At 48.3% G+C, this 21,070-nt stretch overlaps 1 protein-coding gene across 1 annotated transcript in view; it reads left to right on the forward strand.

The window, feature by feature from the left end:
• The window catches only part of LOC135826390 (uncharacterized), a 73,099-nt gene that overhangs the window by 2,097 nt on the left and 49,932 nt on the right, over positions 1 to 21,070 (forward strand). The window contains exons 2-6 of the mRNA XM_065338999.1: positions 10,664 to 10,955; positions 11,436 to 11,494; positions 11,932 to 11,974; positions 13,989 to 14,053; positions 17,718 to 17,793. Coding sequence (XP_065195071.1) covers positions 10,664 to 10,955; positions 11,436 to 11,494; positions 11,932 to 11,974; positions 13,989 to 14,053; positions 17,718 to 17,793 — 535 coding nt within the window. The remainder of the gene's footprint in view (positions 1 to 10,663; positions 10,956 to 11,435; positions 11,495 to 11,931; positions 11,975 to 13,988; positions 14,054 to 17,717; positions 17,794 to 21,070) is intronic.

The following is a 21,070-nucleotide window of genomic DNA, read 5'->3' on the forward strand; positions in this document are numbered from 1 at the left end:
GAGCAATATTCCGAAAACTATTGTCAAAAAGTTCCAGCCAAATTTGAAATATTTCAAAAACACTGCGCGTCTATAGTTTTGAAATGGACTGTAGATCAGGCGCGTGCCCCGTATGGGTTCCTGGGTGCCCAGAACCCCCTTTTTCGCTGATTTTGCTTCATTTTTTGAAAATTTTCACAGGGGAGCCTCCCGGAACCCCCCTTGAACGGCACCGGCGCACGCGCCTGTAGATCTATCCACAACTGGCATGAAAAGAGGAAGATGATAGGGTATTCACTACACACACAAGATACAGTAAGAATGAGTGTGCAATACGTACAGATATTGCATTCCCAACAGAACAGAATCTAAGCGTAAGGTGTCAGTCAGATCCAACAAAACAGCTACTGCACTACGTAAAGCTAAAATAGTGGTGCATCATAGACGCCACCGAATTCGGTCCATGGCTCGTCTTGCCATCCTGTCCGATGGTGTCGGCTTTGTCAATCAGGTAATTGACCTGGTGTGTAACTGCCTCATTGTTCACACCAAAGATGTGCACCTTCCGCGGTGCCTTGAAGTAAAGCGGTCCTTCTTGCTGTGCAGACTGCGGCAGTGCCACATTCTGTGCATAGTCCAATGTGTAATGCACATTGTGGAGATCTCGGCTGCAGGGACCCTGCGCTGGCAGTTCTTCAGTGGCGTCTAGCTCTGCCTTGGCATCGACGGTTGCCTTCCTATAGAAGTCTCGTTCTGCTTGAGCAGCAGCAACATGCTCCTTGAACGCGTCACACGAAGCCAGCTTCTCTGCATCTGTCCGCGTTTCTTGAATGCGTCGCCGGTGGCTCTCGCAGTGAGAGCACACATCTATGCGTGGCGACATGATCTCGACATGAGGCATGAGGCAGGCGATCCTTCCATATCGCACGGAAACTATGGTACCCCACAGCTCGCACTGCAGATGCCGTACGGTACAAGACGCAACATATGACTTGTGTATGGTGACGACTGTTGAAGACGCTGGCAGGTATGTCGGTGGTGTCCTAGCACGGCCATGCAGTGGTGCAGGATGCGGAATACCAAACTGCTCTGCGTACGACTTCATAAATTTCACCACGTTGGACACAGTAGAGAAGAAGAAGGCATGCTTTGGCCTCTTACCAACGTTTCCGTGGATACGCTGAACAGGGCCGTTGTCTTCCAGGTGTTTCTTGATATTCTTTAACTGCTTTACACCAATAGAGTAGAGGTAGCGAAACGCACCAGCACAAATTTCTTCCCCCTGGAACGAGTATCTGTAATACTGGTGCTTGCGTTTAGGTGGTGCTCCCTGAGTGCTCCCTGAGTACTTGCACGACTGCAAGAGGCCAATAATCAAGAGGTCCAATTCGCTTTTCTCCATTTCGGCGAAGTTCAGCTGCATTTGTTCCACCTCAGCTGAGTCAAATTTTGATAAACATTTTTTGCTGCAGCCACAACTGTGAGTCGCGGGCTGCGCTGCAGCCTCTGCCGCCTGTGGAACCAAGTCTCCAGTTGCAGAAGGTTGGTCAAAGTAATTTGCAGCGGCACCATTGGTATCAAACTCGAGCTCCAAGTAGTGCTCTAGGTCAGCGTCGTCCTCATCGCTGGAGGACAAAGCCTGAACTCTCACTGGTGACGACAGTTCGCCATCAGAGCTGTCACTGGAGGAGCTGGAAGAAGCAATTTCGACTTCGATGCCATGAAAGTCTCGCTCAAGCTCAACTAAAGCTTCGCTGAGTTCTGGGTCCACGGAAAACGAAGGCAGAAGCGAAATTTTGACCAAAGAGAACTCACAACTAGCTAGCCGACAACCAAAAGGCAAAAACGAACAAAGAAACACGAACGACGCGCATTTGTGCGTAGGCTTTGCTCCGCGATGCGTCACCCGATTTTGATGAATCACGTACCTACGGAAAGGTCAGGATCATAGCTATCAAGACGTTTTTACCGTGATGCAATGTGGTAAACCAGTGCAAAGTTACAGTGCAATACAGTGCGCACGGTTGAAATCACACCGGTTTCGTGAGTATGTAGGATTCCTTTTCCTACTAGTAATACAAGACTATTCCCTGGTTTCATCAGACACTCACACTGTTCATATCGATAGTAAAACTAATGTTACTTGTCATGAAGGAGAAGAGAGAGAAAAGGCAAGCAACACGTGAGCATGCGCGCGGCTTACAAGGCCAGAGATTCGTCACGTGGACAGGAGCAGAAAATACGAAATACAAATGTAAGAAATAATAAGTAATCATTGGCCTATACTACACAATTCCCCTCCTCTCACCATTCACGACCTCGTGAATAATAGGCAAGCAGGGCAAAAACAATTAAATTTATAATAATTACGGATATATAATGACCTAACTACAAAACATAGTCATCAAATCTCGCAGGAGCAGTGCGGATCCGGCCTGATCGACGCACTAAAACTGGAGTAGCAACAGGAGGAGGTAGAGGTGATAAGGCAACAGGCTGCGACAACGGAGGCGTACTTGGAACAGAGGCATCGGCATCATGTGGCACAACAGGAACAAAGTTATTAGCTGACAAACTCACTGGGTTGGGGAGATCATGGACAGAAGACGGTAAGGAAACTGGACACGAGGAAGTAACTGGCTTCAAGCGATTGAAGTGAACAGTACGTTCAACTCCCTTCAGCAACAACGTGTATGGCGTCGGACCATGAACACGCACAATAGTATGTGGACCAGACCAGAAACGATGAAATTTACGGTGCTCGCCAGCACGAATAACTGGATCATGAAGATATACTTGCTGACCGACAACATAAGGCTCACCATGAACGCGACAGTTATAGAACTGTTCCTGAGACGCATGAGCAAGATCAGCATTATGACGGGCTTCAACGTGAATGTTCCGCAGAGAAGTGTCGAGATTACGGACATAGGTATGCATATCAGTGGAAGGTGGCAAAGGTAAATTGAACACAATATCAGCTGGTAACCGGACATCCGCACCATACAGAAGGCGCGCTGGACTGAATCCAGTGGACTTGTGCACTGCAGCACGATATGACAGCAAGACGAGAAAGAACGTTGCATCCCACTCCGTACTGGTTGGAGTAATGTGGTCACGCAGCAGACCTAGAAGAGTGCGGTTGACGCGCTCCACCAGACCATCGCCAGAAGGATGATACGGCGTGGTTCGCGTCTTCCGGATACCAAGGAGACGGCAGATATCCGCAAATAGCCGAGATTCGAATTGAGCCCCTTGATCTGAATGAAGCTGTTCAGGTGCACCGAACCGACTGATCCAACCATTAACGACAGCTGCAGCGACCGAAACAGCAGTGATATCGCGCAAAGGGAATGCCTCGACCCATCGCGTAAAGTAATCCGCCATGACCAGGAGATATGGCCAGGGAGTAGTACAATACCGGGAGATGACACGGGCACACATCCGGGATTACGAGCTTTGCCTCACAAAAAAATACAAACCGCACGAAAATTCAAATTTTTGCTCTTTTGACAGCGCTGAGAAGCCTTCAAATAGTGACGAGAAGACCAGACGTATCCCTTCGTGACAAGCTGCCACTTGTTCTTTTCAGCTCGAGCCTTTTTGGGAGCTAGTCTGGTACATCGTCCACACTGCTGCCAAGTCTCGACTCCCCAACATGGATGGAAGTGACGAATATGGAGGACGCTATCCTAGGTAAGTAACGTGATGGAATTTTCTCATCTTGACATGGTGTAACGCGAACCTGAATTTCTCATTTGGACCCACTCGGACACCTCACCAAGTAAGTTGGGATATTTCGAAACTATACCTATTTGTCTACCATTTTACTTCATCTCAACGTGTTAGAGACTGCAACACTTTGGAAAACTCATTCCGAAAATTTCGAAACTTTAGTTGTATAGATTTGAACATAATGTTCAAGATCACTTGTTTTCAGCACTGAATGAGGCCAGGGCTGGTTGCTTTTTTAACTCCCAAAACTCGTGGACAGAAGAGGAAGAGCGACGACTTGGGTGTGGCTGCGAAGTCTGCCTGCCCAACGCCAATTGCAATTACACCCACACACATACACACACCCTCTTGTACTTGTACACCACACACGCGCGCGCACGTGCGCATACATAAAACTATTTGTCTTTATCCTTTTGTGTTTGACATGATCACCTTTTGTACTACTCCCTGGTGATTTTGAATAACATGAATTGCACAGGGATGACTTGTGGCATTGTACGCTGTACACGATTCCACGGTGCCATAAAAGTAACATTGGTTATAATCATGGATTATACCATGGTACGGTACGGAGGGCCTGTTTTCAGCCAATCAGCGCTCATCTAGCCATGGTTATATTGGCCAGTATAAATCCCGCGTGGGATTTATACTGGCCAATATAAATCCCGGTGCACGGTACTTACGTTAGGGCACTGCCCATTCACAACAGACACCACATGCACGTGTACACTCCACACAGAACGGCACACTGACGAGGAACAGTACACAATGGAAAAGAAGAATGACCTGGAATTCGTCTACAGAGTATTCTATTATACTGAATCTGAGGATAAAGAACGTCGAATAACCACGAAGTATCCCAAATGGGTCAGCAATGTACATTGTACTTCAAAGAGTTGAAGATCATCAACAGACTGTCTCCTTCGTAACTAAGTTTATAATACAGAGTGTACTTCAACCGGATTGGAAAATGCTAGATTGGATTGAAATGTGATACAGTGATACAAAACAGTGTATGCAAATGCATCTACTTGCAAGTAGTAAGCAAAACTGATTATAAGATGCCGCATGTTAAAATCAGCACTGTACCATAATTATAGTAACACTTACTCCCAAAGAGTCCAAGCTGTAATCTAACTAGTGACGGTAGTTTGATTCAACGACAAACTCCAGCACCCCAGCAATTCAGTTGATTTCCGCACCGCTCACGAGACAAGATCATGAAGATGCTACTATATGCACTGGAACTGAAAGGAAATCTTATGCCAAACATCCACGGAGGAATCTCCTTCTGATGTTGCTCGACCATTCTTTCAATTGACAACTGATAACCATCAGAAGATGTTCATGTACTGCATGATGTACGAGATCTCCAAATAGGTTCGTTGTTCTGGAAATGCATAGGGGTACCTGGCATAAGTAGGATATGACCCTCCTAGTCGGGTTATACCGTACCCTCATATAAATCCCTCCTGCTATCGCAGTCGGGATTTATATTCAGAGGGTATAACCCTCTGACTCGGGTTATATCCTCTACGTAATGATATTGTACGATTCTGATTGCGTACGCTCTTGGTGGCCATATTTCATCGTCACGCAGCTCCCCACAAAGTACAAATTGTAGTAAAAGCAATTACGTATAGTAATATGCAGACACATACAACTAGTAGTCACACAAAGTATCTATAATAAGCACACGTACTAGTAGTACATAAGCAGGCTATCTTTATCCTTTTACGCTTGGTCTGATTACCTGCATACATGACTTACACGGCATGGTCACTTGCACCAGTAACAATGTACATAATTCCACACTGCCTTTATCATCAACACCAGTTCCTGTTAACGCGTAACATCTCAGGCTTTGTAGCAAGGAGTAGCACAATACCATTGTACCATTGTGCTACTCCTTGCTTGACACAGACATGCGTCATACTCATAGTGACATTTGCGAATAGCTGTCTTAGCAGTATAAAATTTATTTTATTTTGTGTTTCACTCAGACGACTATAGCATCTGGATTCGGAATAGCCTTACTATCTTGAGACGGGTCAGCCATACGAGTCAGCCATACCTGAAACATGTTGTTCCGGCATTGTGACTAAAACTTGCGTCTATTCCCCTAGAAACGACGTGAGTAACTAAAAGTAATACAAATTAAATTAGGAAGAAAAATTCACTCTTACAAGCCGCCCACGTAAATACTGGACACACTGACTTCGCTCGGGTGTGACAGACAGCATCGAACAAATAATTCGGTGATGTCAGAAGCCATTCCAACCCAGTAGAAACGCAGACGAGCTTGAGACAGGGTTTCTCCACACCAGGATGGTTTAGCAGTAGGAAGAGAATGGGGATTGTTCGCGGGCGTGGATGGCACCCACCTCAATCGCCTTTCGGACGGCTGCATCCAACGACGCAGGTCGTGGAGAGGCAAGTGCAAGACGCAGGTCTTTCGTTGCCTGGCCGTTGATGAACAACTGGAGCAGCATTGAGTCCAGGAGCGGCCCACTCTATCCGGGATAAGCCTTGCGTGCCAGACGTCGCAGCTCCTGCGCGAACGCATACTGGCCTGGGTTTCAGTGGCCAACTTCATTCTCTGTCGGAGCGTCGCCTCGTGCATAAGGGCCAGTTGCGGAGGTTCCAGTCTCGCGCGCAGCGCTTCGACTGCCTCGCGATATGTGATGTTGGGCGAGTTGGTGACGATGTCCGTCAACATCTCGTGTGGTACGCCAACCAGACAACAGGCAACAGGCGCAAACATTGTTCATGGGTGTAGCCTAACAGGGCACAAGCGTTATCAAAGTGGCTCATATAATTATTTACAAAATCTTGTCCAGGTTGACTGCCAAACGTTTCTGGGAGCAAGATCGGTTTGGGCAAGGATGTGGTGGGCGGCTTGAGCATGTGAGAACTTACTTGAACTTGCTCGTCCTGCTGAGACTGGCGACTGTGGTGGTGAGGGTAGTCGTTCGTCGCGTGGTGTGCTGCTTGCTGCTGCATATCTGTTGATATCATAAAAACTCATCTCTTCTCTCTTTCGTGCCTTCCGAGTCTTTTTCCAAAAACCCAAATAAATTCGAAGCATTTGTGCTATAGACTATACTAGACTAGTGTATAGTATAGGAACTCAAGCTGAAGGTGCCCGGTAGAGAGACGTGCCCGTATCTGAGGCGTCCGGATAAGAGGCGTTTGCTTTGAGTGTACAGGTAGTGCATGCACGTACAGAAAACAAACAAAATGTAGACAGTACAGGCAGGCGCCGCGCGATGTTGCAAAGACAGGCAAACACTGAAGCAATCGACAAGCACTGAAGCAATCAACAAGCAGGCACTCTAATCATCATGCACATAAAAGAGCGAGCAGCAAGAGACGACAGGAACATCATTTAAGTTACTAGTAGTTTGACAGGCAAATCTACGACATCTCGGAGGTAGAAACTTGGGTGGTCCAGAGTGTCAACGACTCAAGGCTTCATCGGAGACGATCCACACACGCGGCTCAGGAGACGAGATCGAGAGCGTTTACCGCTGACACCAATGTAGGATTCCCTTTCCTAATAGTAATACAAGACTATTCCCTGGTTTCATCAGACACTGACTCACACTGTTCATATCGATAGTATAACTAATGTTACTTGTCATGAAGGAGAAGAGAGAGAAAAGCTTTAAAGGCAAGCAACACGTGAGCATGCGCACGGCTTACAAGGCCAGAGATTCGTCACGTGGACAGGAGCAGGAAATACGAAATACAAATGTAAGAAATAATACGTAATCATTGGCCTATAGGCTATACTACAAGTACTCATTTTCAAACGCGTTTTGTCAGTTTTCAGTTGGACTGCACTTGGTCCCTTTTCTCATCACAGGGCTAATTTATTTATTATCAACAAAGAGGTTCCCTTTCGCCAGCAGCGGAGAGGGCTGAACACAATAATGTGGAGCACTCTTACCGTAAAGTACCGCCAGAGCGCCCCACCTTGATTTTACAGCCAAGGGAAGAAAATCGTATGGCAGAATGCTACTTCAAAGTACTACAGTCCATTTCCAAACTATAGACGCGTACCTAGGCAAAAACCGTTATGCCAGCATCTATGCCACATAAAATCTGTGATCACTTTGTGCATAATTTTTTCCAAATCGGGCGTCTGTTATCCAATCGTTTAGAAACTATAATGAGAGTAATTGTGGAGCGGTCCTGAGCAATATTCCGAAAACTATTGTCAAAAAGTTCCAGCCAAATTTGAAATATTTCAAAAACCCTACGCGTCTATAGTTTTGAAATGGACTGTAAGTTTGTACGGTGTGAGAACCTTTTTGTACTAAGGTCACACTCGGCATGTTTTTATGTGGAGCTCGCATCAGCTCGAAGGTAAACTGGGTACGGATTGACTCCACAACATGCAATGTGTGTACAAGGTCCGTGTCGTATGACCTACAGACAGGAAACCACCTCCGCAAGACGACCACGAAAGGACGAGGTGGTGGGGCGCTCCGGCGGTACTTTACGGTACACGCAAAAGGCACAAAGGGAGTTTGTAGAGTTTGTCGCAACCCCGAGTACGGCGCCACCGTGACATCGCCTGATGAGTGCATTGAGCAAGAAACTCGTAGTTGTGACTAACTCTACTAACCGTCTTTTGTGCCTTTTGGGTGCACATGATATACAGTACAGTATAAGCAGAAATAGTCGTCTGGAAATTAGTTTCATCTTTTTTTGTCCAAGGAGCTTTTGGAATAAATTAATGTCGATTTTTTTAAAAGTTTTGTGAGCTGCCTTTGGAGTGAAAAAATTGTCTCAGCGCCTTCTAGGTTCAGCCCGGTCCCATAGCTCAGTGGTTAGAGCATTGCTCATGACAAGCAAGGTCCCGGGTTCGAGTCCTGGTGGGTCTGGCGATATTTTCTCTTTTCAGGCAGTTCACTTCCCCAACTGATCCTTTGTATTAAATGTCGATTTGTCCAGCTTTTCTTTACACTCTTATGATACATGGATGAGATTTTCATTTTTCAACCGAAAATTTTTTCGTATAATTTTCATATTCGCTTTCATGTTATTGGGTTCTATGCCCGTTTGAATTTGCGAATCAAAATAAATACAAACAAACAAACAAAACCGAACGAACTCCCTTTCTTTGGAGTTGGACGAAATTATTGACCGACGACATTTTCTGCCTGTACAGTATATATCTTTACTTATAAAAGAGAGGCACCTGTGACGTGTGTCTGTGTGTGTGTGTGTGTGTCACGCTCCTTATAAATAAGAGGCACCTGTGACGTGTGTTTTTGTGTCACGCTGAAGCGCTGCGGAGCAGCGCTGCCCTGAGCACGCGAAGCGTGCGAACAGTGTAGCACAGTGTAGCTAGCTAGCGGCCGCAGAAGCACTGAGCACGCGAAGCGTGCGAATGTGTGCTAGCGGAAGCAGCCACAGAAGCACTGAGCACGCGAAGCGTGCGAATCGTGTAGCCACCACCACCACGTGCTGAGCACGCGAAGCGTGCGAACAGTGTACGTGGTAGCAGCCACGATCAGTACGAGTAGCAGTAGCAGCCGCGCGCAGAAGCACTGAGCACGCGAAGCGTGCGAATCATGTAGCCACCTAGCCTAGGCCATAGGTAGCACAGCAGCCGCACAAGCGCTGCGGACCACGTGAACCGTTCTCTGCAAATAGAAACATCTGCAACAAAAGGATACAAAAGATCTGCACTGACTGCACTCTGCATCTGATCTGCAGTGAAGAGCGCATCGCACTTTTGTTCGTAAGTTTATGAATTTTTTGAGCCGCTTCATCCTCCACCAGGTGATGGACAACCCTGACCAGCCTCCCGAAGGCGTAACAGACGTCCCTCCTTCTCCTTCCAACCATGAAGAACCTCCCTCATGCTCACCAGGACTTCAGCGGTCTGGCCACCACCACGTGCTGAGCAAGTGTGCTGTTCATGTACTTGCTTCACCCGCATGCCACATTCAGCCAGGCAACGCTGGCGGGGGTGCTGCTAGTGCCTGTACAGTATATATACAGTATAATGATGTTTTTTTAGTTTTTTTTTAGACAAAAAATCACACACCATTTGACGGCACAAAGCAGCAAGGCAGCAATGAGACATATGGAATAGCAGGAGTGGAGGAGAGGCAGGGGCAGCTTGACCGACCATAGGGTCTCGGCTTCATTGCAACCCGAGCGCTCCACTGTGTGACTCGTACTAGGCATTACATTCTTTATGAATACATGAACCGTAAAGTACCGCCAGAGCACCCCCCGTCTCTCCCATGCGCCCCTCCCTGATTTCTTGTCAGGAAAGTGATAAGGATTGTATCGTCGTATAGCTCTGTGAAATATGATGCCGCACTGCACTGCAGACGCTTGCTCGACCCGGTTGGAAATGTACACAACAGTTCATACCCTCTTGATCAGAGATCGCACAAACCCTGGATTTTCACGGGTTTGTACGCCTCCCTGCTCTTGACCTTTGGTCGGTGTATCAGACGAACACACAATTTTTGTAGGGTGAGTACTTGTTCATAATTATAGTACTGAATGCGGCAAGTAGGACTCGCCCATCCGCCCCTCCCCACCTGGATCTCCTAGAAGTTGTCGCGGAGGTAGGGGTGCTCTGGCGGGATTTTACGGCACTAGTATTAACATGGTATTATATTTCATGCTGTCAATCTAACAATTGCGTAGTATTAACATGTTTATTGGTTGACAGTATGTTACAAGGCGGAGGATGCACTGTGCTTGAAAACAGTGCTCCTGACTACAACCATCATCGGTTGGCACTGTTTTTAACACGGTGCGGCGTCCTCCGCCTTGTAACATCCAGTCTACTGATCAACATGTAAATCTATCAAACAAGGCTTGCATATGTACGACTGAGGTCAGATGAGCAAGGTCTGGCTGTAGTCCAGCTGAGAGCCTGCTGGTTTTGCCTGCGTTGTTGTTCTGTTTTCAGACTACACTCCCGTCAGAGCGACACGCAGTGGCTGCCAGCACGCGTGCCGACCAGCAACGTGGTGCGGACAACGGCAGCCGTAGCCGGGTTGCAAGTGCTGCTGCTCCCGCTGGCAACCCGGCCGCCCTCTGCTCCCTGTCGGAACCCGTGTTGGCGTCACGCGCCTCGGCCCGCATGGACCTGCAGTGGTGCCCCGGTTCCAGGGATGTGTTTGCCTACGTCCTGGATGACGATATCTGGGTGTCGTCAACCGCTGGCGGGGTGGAAACACGTCTAACCTACTGCAATAATGGTAAGCGTTTTTGGAATTGACGCCTTTGAGATGATTGAGCAGTGCACTGTAAGGCCAGTAATGTTACCGAACATTTAATTCTAACGATTAAACGAATTTAAACAATTCGTTAAGATTTGAAGTAAGATTTGAAGTCATTACGTGCAAAACTATAATGTATGTTTACAGTTATTTGCCGGTTTTCAGACAGAATTTGTTAGCATTTCACCTCGCTATTAAACCTACAAAAATCCGGAGATCGTTAACTTTAATTGACTTTAAAACACCTGGTCTTACAGTAATACGTGTAGTTCGCCATGAAGTACTTTTTACCGAAGTACTGTTTTCTCTGTTCTGAGTGGGGAGCCTGATGAACGTGCTATCTTGTATGTGTGTCCGTGCGTGTGTGCGTGCGTCCGTGCATTCGTGTGTTTTAAACAGAAGTTCAGCATTTGGTTTTTGGTGTTTTGAATTTGTTTTTGCCGCCGTTGTTCCCATCAGGCGAGACAGACGTGGCTCGGAACTTCACCAAGGCTGGAATGCCTCCTTATGTTATGCAGGTATGGGTGGGTGTGTGTGTGGCTGGGTGTGTGTGCGCGTGTGTGTGTGGAGGGGGGGGGGGGGGGGGATGCAGCATCATGCACAACAAAACGATGTGCTTCGCTCGTCTCAAGAAGACATGCGGCAACTGGCGGTGCAAAGTTTCAAAGCACAATTTATCGATTGTATCGTTCATTGCATGACAGCAGTGTAACTGTACACAGTGCTACAACCCACACAACCCCGACGTACTAGCCCCAGTCTCCCTGATGATTGATTTTCAGCATGAAACTCGTCAGTAGAGACATTTAAATCCCTTTTTGTTCCACCTGATTTTCGTTTGTTCTTCAATTTTGTCTGTTCTATTTTTGGCTGAATCACGAAATCTGCTGGTTTTATTCAGCCTGCTAATCTGACGGGTTTGTGTGTTTGTTTTTCCGCTGGTCCCAATTTGCAGGAGGAATTTGAGTGCTTTTATGGGTTCTGGTGGCAGCCACAAGGTATGTGGAATCACGTGTGCCTGTGTGTATGTGTGTGGGTGGGTGTTAGGGTGGGAGGGTGTACTCCACTGCGTATACCGTAAAGTCTTGTATAAAAGCCGCGGCTTCTATGACTTTCTTGGTGAAATTTTGCAGGCTTCTATACAAGACAGGTATTTCTATGTATGTCAACACTAAAACCAGGCTTATGTGTGATTTGATGGGCCCAAAATTGCGGCTTCTATTCAAGTGCGGCTTTTATACAAGACTTTACGGTACATGTGTTTTCAAGTCTCAAAAGAAATCAAGAGAAAGAGAGAGAGAGAGAGAGAGAGAGAGAGAGAGAGAGAGAGAGAGAGAGAGAGAGAGAGAGAGAGGAGAGAGAGAGAGAGAGCGAGAGAGAGAGAGAGAGAGAGAGAGAGAGAGAGAGAGAGAGAGAGAGAGAGAGAGAGAGAGAGAGAGAGAGAGCACATACACACGCTCGCTGGCACGGAGATCACAACTACATGGCAGGGGAGAACAGATGATGACGACAGCGACCAGCGTAGGAATTACGGGCATTAATAATTAAGAGGGACATGGGAACCTTTTCAGTGCCTGAGCAAGCCATTTCCTGGCCATCGCACGCGTGCCAGAAGAGCTGAATTTCAGTGGATGGATAAACGTCACGTTTCACTGGCTCCACATCTCCTGCGTAGCTTTCGGTGTACGCGAATCTAACAAATAGCCAGTGGCCGGCCATGGCGATAAGTCAGTATCCACGTTCTCCGCGATCACATTCAGCAGGGTGGGCAAGGCAAGCTCCTCAAACAGGTTGCGGAATGCATGCGCCATGGTCAGGAAGGGAGCCGTAAGATGTCTGGGTACGTAGCCAACGTCCGACACGGATTTCTCCAGGATTGCAGGCCACCTCGGTTGCAAGCACTGCATGCGGCTGACCAACTCCTGCGGTATGCATGCCTCCGGGAAACGATGGGCGCCGAACGCCGAATGATTCATCCAGTTGAGATGGTGGTGCGAGCTGTTGAAGGCATCTACCACGCGCCACAGCTTACTCATCCAGACGCGCTGCGGCTGCAGCAGCACAGTGCGTGCCAGCGTTGGGTAGTTGAGGAACACGTCATCGCCAATCCACAGGTAGCTGCCGTGGTCCGAATGGTCGAGCGTGGCCTGGGCGATGGCACGGTGCAGCAGGAGTCCCTTCTGTAGATCTACGCCAGTGACATTCCAGTGAGCACTGGCTTTGGGCCCATAGAACACAACGCCGGCAAAGATGCCCTGGTACAGCTCCAGCAGAAACTAAGTATTTGCGTAGTACGCATGATTGAAAAGTACGATCAGCAGTGTCCGGTGCGCACCAAAGCGTCGGCCACGTTCCGCATTCGCTGGCCTGTGAATCGGTTTGTACGGCCTAACTTTATTGCTGTCCGTGCTGGTGGTGGTTGGGTAAACAACGCCTGTGAAGTTGTCCACGTCCTTGCAACACTCGTCCAGATGTGCCTGCGTCAGTTCACTATTTACAGTAGAGCCATCTTCACCCGGCGTTGGCGATACAGACTTTTTGTTTGCCTGCTGCTGCTGCTGTTGCTGCTGCTCATAACGCTGCCATGCCAAGCAGCCAGGGAAGTCAACCAGTGCTCCGGCATTACGCTGAATGGCGGCTATTGCCATGCGCCTGTACTCACCGCTGCCGCCGCCGGGTATTCTGGCAAAGACAACTTGATGCCGAGCGCACCAGCCTATAGCTGTTTTCATCTGGTTCTCTCTCCTGTACCAAAGCTCTGCGCCTTGCAGCTGCTGTTCGGAACGTCCATACCAAGGCCGTTGTTCATTGGGAGCTTGTTCCGGCAGCGCTTTGTTTGATGACGCCGTCGGAAAAGGTAGGAATCCAGATTACCTAAATCTAGTCCTTTGGAGCTTTGGAGCAGTTGCTAACTGCTTCCATGTCTGGTTGACGACGGGGTATAGCGTAAGACAATCCAATGGCCAGTTTGTGCGTGTATGCGCCTGTTTGCATGTGCCCGTGTTTGTCTAGATGAGAAGGGACTTTCCCGCACGGAGAATGGCACTGACCCGCGCTATCGCATTCTCTATGAGCAGGTAAGGCTACATGTACATGCCATGCTGCTCAATGAAATCCAGTCACGTCACTCAAGTTCGCACCTTGCATCATTTCGCATCCCAGTGTTCGCAGGTCTATGGCTGCGCAACACCTGACGCGTACTTGAGTGACGCGATTGGATTTCGTTTAGCAGGTATAGCTATATGTACATGTTTCAAATCTTTATTCTCTGCTCCAAATTTGTTTGCCCGAGCATCAGCATGCACACCCAGCTCTATCACACACAGCAGCCATTTGAACATGCGGTGAATGCAGACCTACTGCACGTTGGTGAATGCAGACCTACTGCACGTTGGTGAATGCAGACCTACTGCACAAGACTTCTTGACATAGCTAGATAATGGCGCTATGCGCCTTGGAAGAAAGCCAGCGCTGTAGCCCGAACTTATTGTCAGCAATACATAAGATTAAGGCAGAAAACTAAGGCATCGGCAGCTTCAGCATTTGCTAGGCTTCAGGAACCATGCTTTACTACTTCGTTTTTGAAGTACAAAAAACTCGCCAAGCGAATAGACCAGAGCATCATGAGTCACCCGACTACAGTCTGCAGCACACACTACAGCGGATAACGGCAGCGCACACTTAGAAGACAGTTGACCAGGGTGGGTGGGTGGGCAGCTGCACACTTGGCAAGAAGAAAAACAATGATCTGCAGAATCACAGCAACAGCACTTTCAACCACAGCACACTGCCCTCGTACCCGTTCCGCACGCACGTGCAAAAAATATTAACAGAGAACTAGATTTCTCGTTTCTTTCGCTTCGCTCAGCCAACGAGGAATAAACATTTCTCTGCTCCAAATTTGTTTGCCCGAGCATCAGCATGCACACCCAGCTCTATCACACACAGCAGCCATTTGAACATGCGGTGAATGCAGACCTACTGCACAAGACGCACAAAGCATAGCCGGGTTTACAGTCCATTCAGAAAAAGATGGACTTCTAGCTTTTGGCCATAAATGGGTCAAACTTTGAGTTTTTTTAGAATTTTTTTCTGCAATCCCTATGGAATCCTCTTCCAATTATGTTTCTGAAGTCTATTTGTCCAAAAAGCAAGCCATAACAAGAATAGGATATTGGCCAGGTTTTGCCCCAGAAGCATTGAATTGGAAAAAACCATCAAAATCCAGGCCGTTTGACCCTGCCTGCAACAGTGCATTGTGGGGTTCGAACCCCAGTTCAGGTACCCTTTTTGGACTCTTTTTCAAAGTTCAAATTTCGCAGCACTGCACTGTGTACAATGAAATCACGAAAAATCGCCAAATACGGGAGCTCGCCAGAGCCAGAGCCCATCTTTTTCTGAATGGACTGTAGTACCCTATCCATGATAGGAGCAGGAGACTCGGTTGAGGTCGCCGAATACTTTGGCTAGTCACGATGTGCGCTGTCCCCGTCTACCCCTCGGTGGCAGTTCGCGTCTCAACGGGCAGATCACTATCCCTCACCAGCAGCCACAGCAGCATCAACAACATGGCACCTGGTGCCCGGCACTTCGGATCCAGGATCCCAGCAGCTCAGCGTAGCACCCGGTGCTACCTGCAGATATAACATACAGCACACAAAGACACGCAGCACTTCCGCAGTACTTGTATAAACTTTGGATGGTTGTATTGTATTGTATTCACAATTTATGAAATCGGACGCACAATATGACATCGGTCTAGAACTAGCCACACTGAATTATTATATCAATCAGAGTACAGTCAGTATCGCCTATAGCGTTGGTGTTTGATTTTGAGCATTTTATCACTATAAGCGATATATTACTATGACCGATACTGCATGGAATGTATGCGAGTGGGGTGTCAAACGACTCAGCGCGCCGTGCACATACGCACTACATACATATACAATGTCATGTTGCTGGCTGTAGCTCCTGACACACAAAATCAGCATTTCCTCATGATGGAGGCATATTTTGGCAACTTGTACGTGCTGAACTCACCAAACAACACTCACTGCACAAGTTCTTCACGAAGAAGTAACACCCTGTTCTCCTCTGCCATCACTTGATTTTACATCAATCACTATAACCGATGCAAAAATAATGTAATAAAGGTCTTTTGAAATATGAATTTGATCACTATAGGCGATAAATTACTATAGACGATTATTACTATACGCGATAACTGTGTATACTTAGTTATGGCAAATGAAAATGAATTTGAGAAATTGATCACTATATCCGGTATATTACTATAGCCGCCAACCTTATAGGCGATACGGACTGTATAAATTATACAACATAGCTATGATGTCAAATATTGCTGCACTCCTCCGCGACGTGTTCGTATCCTTCTTACATTGGCCGCCGATTTTGCTGGCCAGCGGCCGTCGGCTGCTGCGTGCACACTCTGACGAAATGCCCTGGCTGCCCACATCTGTGGCACACCGGAGGGGGCCGAAAGTTACCTGGCATATGCTGAATGGGACCTGGATGTGGACGAGGTGGGATCCCCATCCCCTGCCCTGCCTGAACATTAGCATCGACCGAACCTAGGCTACGTACACCTCCCGCCGCTTTCTTTTTCACCCCTTCTGCTTGCATTGCGGCCTGCAGCCGCTTCTGCTTTTTGGAGCCTGTCACCAGGTCCATGAGCAGGTTGCCTCCTTGGAGTGCAGTCGCCACCTGGTGGCCATGGTTTTAAGCGACAACAAGCCACTCCTGCCTCTCTCTAAGTACACGCTCACCTTTTTTCGCTGCTCTTCTCCTTTTTCTCTTTGACTTCGACTTCATTGAGGCAATGCTGTCCAACAATTCCTCGTTCAATGCAAACTGTTTTGCATAGCTGGTCGTCTTCCAGTTCAGCTCCGTGGGTGCTCCGGACTTCCTTTTTTGCCTCGGCGAGCGGGATCTTGATCTCGACTCTGAGGAGGACGAGGACGAGGACGACGATGATCTTTCATCAGGGGAATTTCCCCCTCGTCTTCTTTTCAGCGACCTGCCTCGTTCTGCCAACCTTTCCATGCCTCTTTCCAGCATTCGGATCTTCATGCCCAAGAGCTCTTGCCCGCTCTCGAACTCCGTGGCTGCCTTGGACGCAGCAGCACCAGCCTGTTGTGGAGCTGCAGTTGGGGGTGCCGAGGGCTGGTGTTCCACTGCCGTTTCGTACTCGGACGACGACGACGTGGTTCCGACCCTATCGGAGTCGGGAAACTCAAATACGGCTGAGGCACGAGCGCCTCCTCTCTTACCTCTACCACGACCAGAGTTCACAGCTTTTCCCTTCCGACCACACATTCCTCTATTTACCAGCACGAGTTGCATAGAAGATCTACCAGCGTCAGTTCTTCTACGCAACTCGTGCTGGTAAATTGAGGAATGTACACAATTTTGTACTTTGTTCTCAGCATGGTGAATGTGTGATTGGGAGGCTCAACCTTGTGTTGCTGCTGCTGCTGCTGCTGCGGCTGCTTCTGTGTGTGCGTGCGTGCGTGTGTCAGTTCTTCTACGCAACTGATGCTGGTAAATTGAGGAATGTACACAATGTTGTACTTTGTTCTCAGCATGGTGAACGTGTGATTGGGAGGCTCAACCTTATGTTTCTTGCTTCTGCTGCTGCGGCTGCGGCTGCTGATGTGTGTGCGTGCGTGTGCATGCGTGTGTGTGCGTGGTGCGCCTGTGTGGTGCGTGTGTATGCAGGTGGATGAACACCAGGTAGACATCGTGACGATATGCGGTGACCCCGAGCCAGAACGGCTGCGCTACCCCAGAGCAGGTGAGTGTGTGTTTGTGTGTGAGACGTGCAGCCATGCATAACCACAGATCTACCGTATTTTCCAGAGTATAAGGCGCATTTTAAATACCAGTAATCCACCCCCCAAAAAGTCGGTGCTGCTTATACTACGATGGTTAAATTAACGGTGATAAACAGGGTAGATGTGTGTATGTTATGACGAAAAAGTCTAGTAGGTGCGGCGTATACTCCGGAAAATATGTATATACAGTCGTCCCTCTTTAATCCAGCAGTCAGCACTTTATAAACCAGCACCCTCGATAAACCAGCACAATTTTCAGTAGCCAAAATGTCCTTTTCATGCATATTGCAGGAGTAAATCCGATTTGTTAATCCAGCACCCACCTTAATCCAGCAGATTTTCCGTGGCACAAATGGTGCCGGATTATAGAGGGACCACTGTAATACAACCCAACAGTATGCTTGTACGTGAAAATATAAACCGATATACAAACCGAGGCGCAGCCGATGCTTGCTTATGGTTTATATTTCACGTACTTGGTCCGTTTCATCGCAATTGTCGCTTATCTCCCACGCACCTTTTGACAGGTAAAACCCAGTCAGATCTCGATATCTAACTCACATCCGTTTGGGAGGTTGTGATGGCAAGATAAAAGGAGACCAGAAAGAAAAAAACATCGCGACTAGCGCCAGTGACATCGCGATTCGTATGACTTTCATGGGAAAGTGGGGAAAAGCCAAGTGCAGCTCAAAGACCGCTCAAAGGCGGGAACTGTAGCAGGGGAAATCGACATCCTGACCTGGAGAGCGTGACTGTCATGGCCAGGCCAGCCAGCTCAGTCGCCACATTTGAACTGCAACGACCTGGCATTCTTTGCAAGCCTGCAAACTGATAGCGAGATGGTGGCAAAGAAGACCGTGTCCGACCTGGCAGCAGCAGTAAAAGAGTCGTGGTCAGCGTATCCAGCAGAGCGTACGACAGCTGTCTGGAGAGGGATGTGTGCCTGATTCAAAGACATTGTTGAAACCCTCGGTGGTGACACTGGGTCACGCTGCCCACATTCCTCCAAGTGCCAAAGTGACAGCCACGACTGTTCCTTTCCCATCGCTGCCATACGCCAGGCGGAGAAACTAAAACGTCAGTGCAAGAACGCGCTCCGTCGCTGTTTTCTTTTGTACATTTTTTGTAACCTTGCTTCCTTTCTTCGACTTGCTTCATCCGATTCCTTTGCTGACTTTTTTTCTTGCGGCGGACAGTAATCCTGTATCATGCTTCTTCACTATGCGTATTGGAACTTTTACAGAGCGGTAAAAAAAACTCCTGTTCTTAGTGGCGATAGATAAGCGACTATTGCGATGAAACGGACCAAGTACAAGCGTACTAGTGGGATGTATTATACTTATGCTGACCTTCATACAAACTGACACTCAACTAGCTCTTAGGTCAGCTGTAACTCCGTGGCAACGGTATATATGGATCTGGGGTTTATATGGGGTTTATATTGGGCTGGGGTTTATATGCCCAATATACACCACCTGCATGATGGGGAAGTTGACTGGAAGTTTGTTTGAAAGGTCAGCATAACCTACCATATGCACATTTCAGTTTATGCGCACGTTCTGTGTGAGTGCGGGAATGGAATGCTTAGGCTACTTGCATGCGGCATCGACGCTAGTAAGGTGTCCACCAGGCAGGTATGGCGACCACACCCGGGACGTGCACCCATGGAATGTTGCAGCCAATAACTGAAGCATGCAGCTCCAGCGTTGCCCGGTCGGTGTCGGCTGGCGTGAAAAGGCGTGTTGAACACGTCAGTTGTGGATTGAGCGGTCGCCGGCTTACACGGCCGTCCGCTGCCATCCAGCAGCATCTTCAGCCCAGACTGCAAGCTCCACTGACATTTCACGGTACACCTGGAACACCTCTGCGGAGGGCTTGTCGGAAACAAGAAACCTCCACAGAGGGGCTGTGATGAGCTTTCCAATGATGCCCAGAGTACGGCAGCCAGCAACGAAGTTCTCGTCCTCAAGATCTCCAGCCATAGCACTTGGCAACTTTCCCTTTTCAGCAAAATAGCAGTACTCGAGCATGAGCGGACGCAAGAAATACACCCCAGCTGCGTCAAAGAACAGAATGTTAAAATCTGTTGCCGCTGAAGGCTGCCAATGGTAGTGCTGCTAGTCCACAACTTTGCAGAATGCGGCAAAGTCCACCATGCGACCAGACTTTTCGCTGCCATGTCGCTCGAATAACTTGCAGGCGATCGTATTAGCCGAATGGCGCCAGATTCTTGTACTGGGCTCGGATCGCCGTGCGCTGCGTGGCTGGCCTCGGACTCTTTCTCTCTCAGGACGCCATTGCTTTGTTCAGCAAGGGGTTGACGAGCAAGTGAAGCCCACACAAGTGGCTATTCAGCTTGCTCATGAAGGACTTCTCATTCTCAGAGAGGTTTTTTGCAACCCTCGACTGTCTTTGACCAGACATTTTGGCGCCGTATACGTGGAGAAGCTCGTTGAATTTGGTGTTAACGGATGCTCTGGCTGTCATAGTATTTGTTATGGAACTGTTAGGTCCAACAGGAGAACAACGTAGCGAGAGTCGAGAATCGAGAGCCAAGAATCAAGAATCGAGAATTCACGAAATAAATAAACCGAAAGAAAAGAGAGAGAGAGAGAGAGAGAGAGAGAGAGAGAGAGAGAGAGAGAGAGAGAGAGAGAGAGAGAGAAATAGAAATAGAAATAATGAGAAATAGCTGACCTGCATGTCTTGCACGAGACGAGGTAGACATAGGCGAGACGAGGTTGACAGAGACGAGACGAGGTTGGCGTAGGAGAGACGAGGTTGGAGATGAGACGAGGTTGGCGGCGAGACGAGATTGACGTGACGAGACGAATGCCAGGCGGTAGAGCACGAGAATCCCAGGGCCGCGGGCTTCGGCGAAAGCCGGGCGCCAATGTTGGACCTTCTAGACTAATTTCTCGCCTGCAGCAGTAATGCATGCCAGTGGTAGTACCAGCGTGTTGTATCTCACTGGTTCACTGCGTCCTTGAGCAACTGTATCATAACACGAGTTATGCTCTGCTGACCCTGAGGCTACATCGCTCACTGACAGTGTGTAAGTATCGTCCTGTGTTGTTACTTGAAATGAGTGATACTTCTGGCCAGCCGCTGTGGTTCCGTCATAATGTAGCGTAGTGCTCGCAGATTCTGATGTAGCCGCTTCAGCTAGTTGAGCCTGACTCACGCTTCTACTCTCCATAACCAGTTGTTGAAGCAGCCCATGGCTAGATATTTTGC

The sequence above is a fragment of the Sycon ciliatum genome, chromosome 10 (assembly GCF_964019385.1).
Source record: "Sycon ciliatum chromosome 10, ocSycCili1.1, whole genome shotgun sequence".
Taxonomy (NCBI): Eukaryota; Metazoa; Porifera; class Calcarea; order Leucosolenida; family Sycettidae; genus Sycon; species Sycon ciliatum.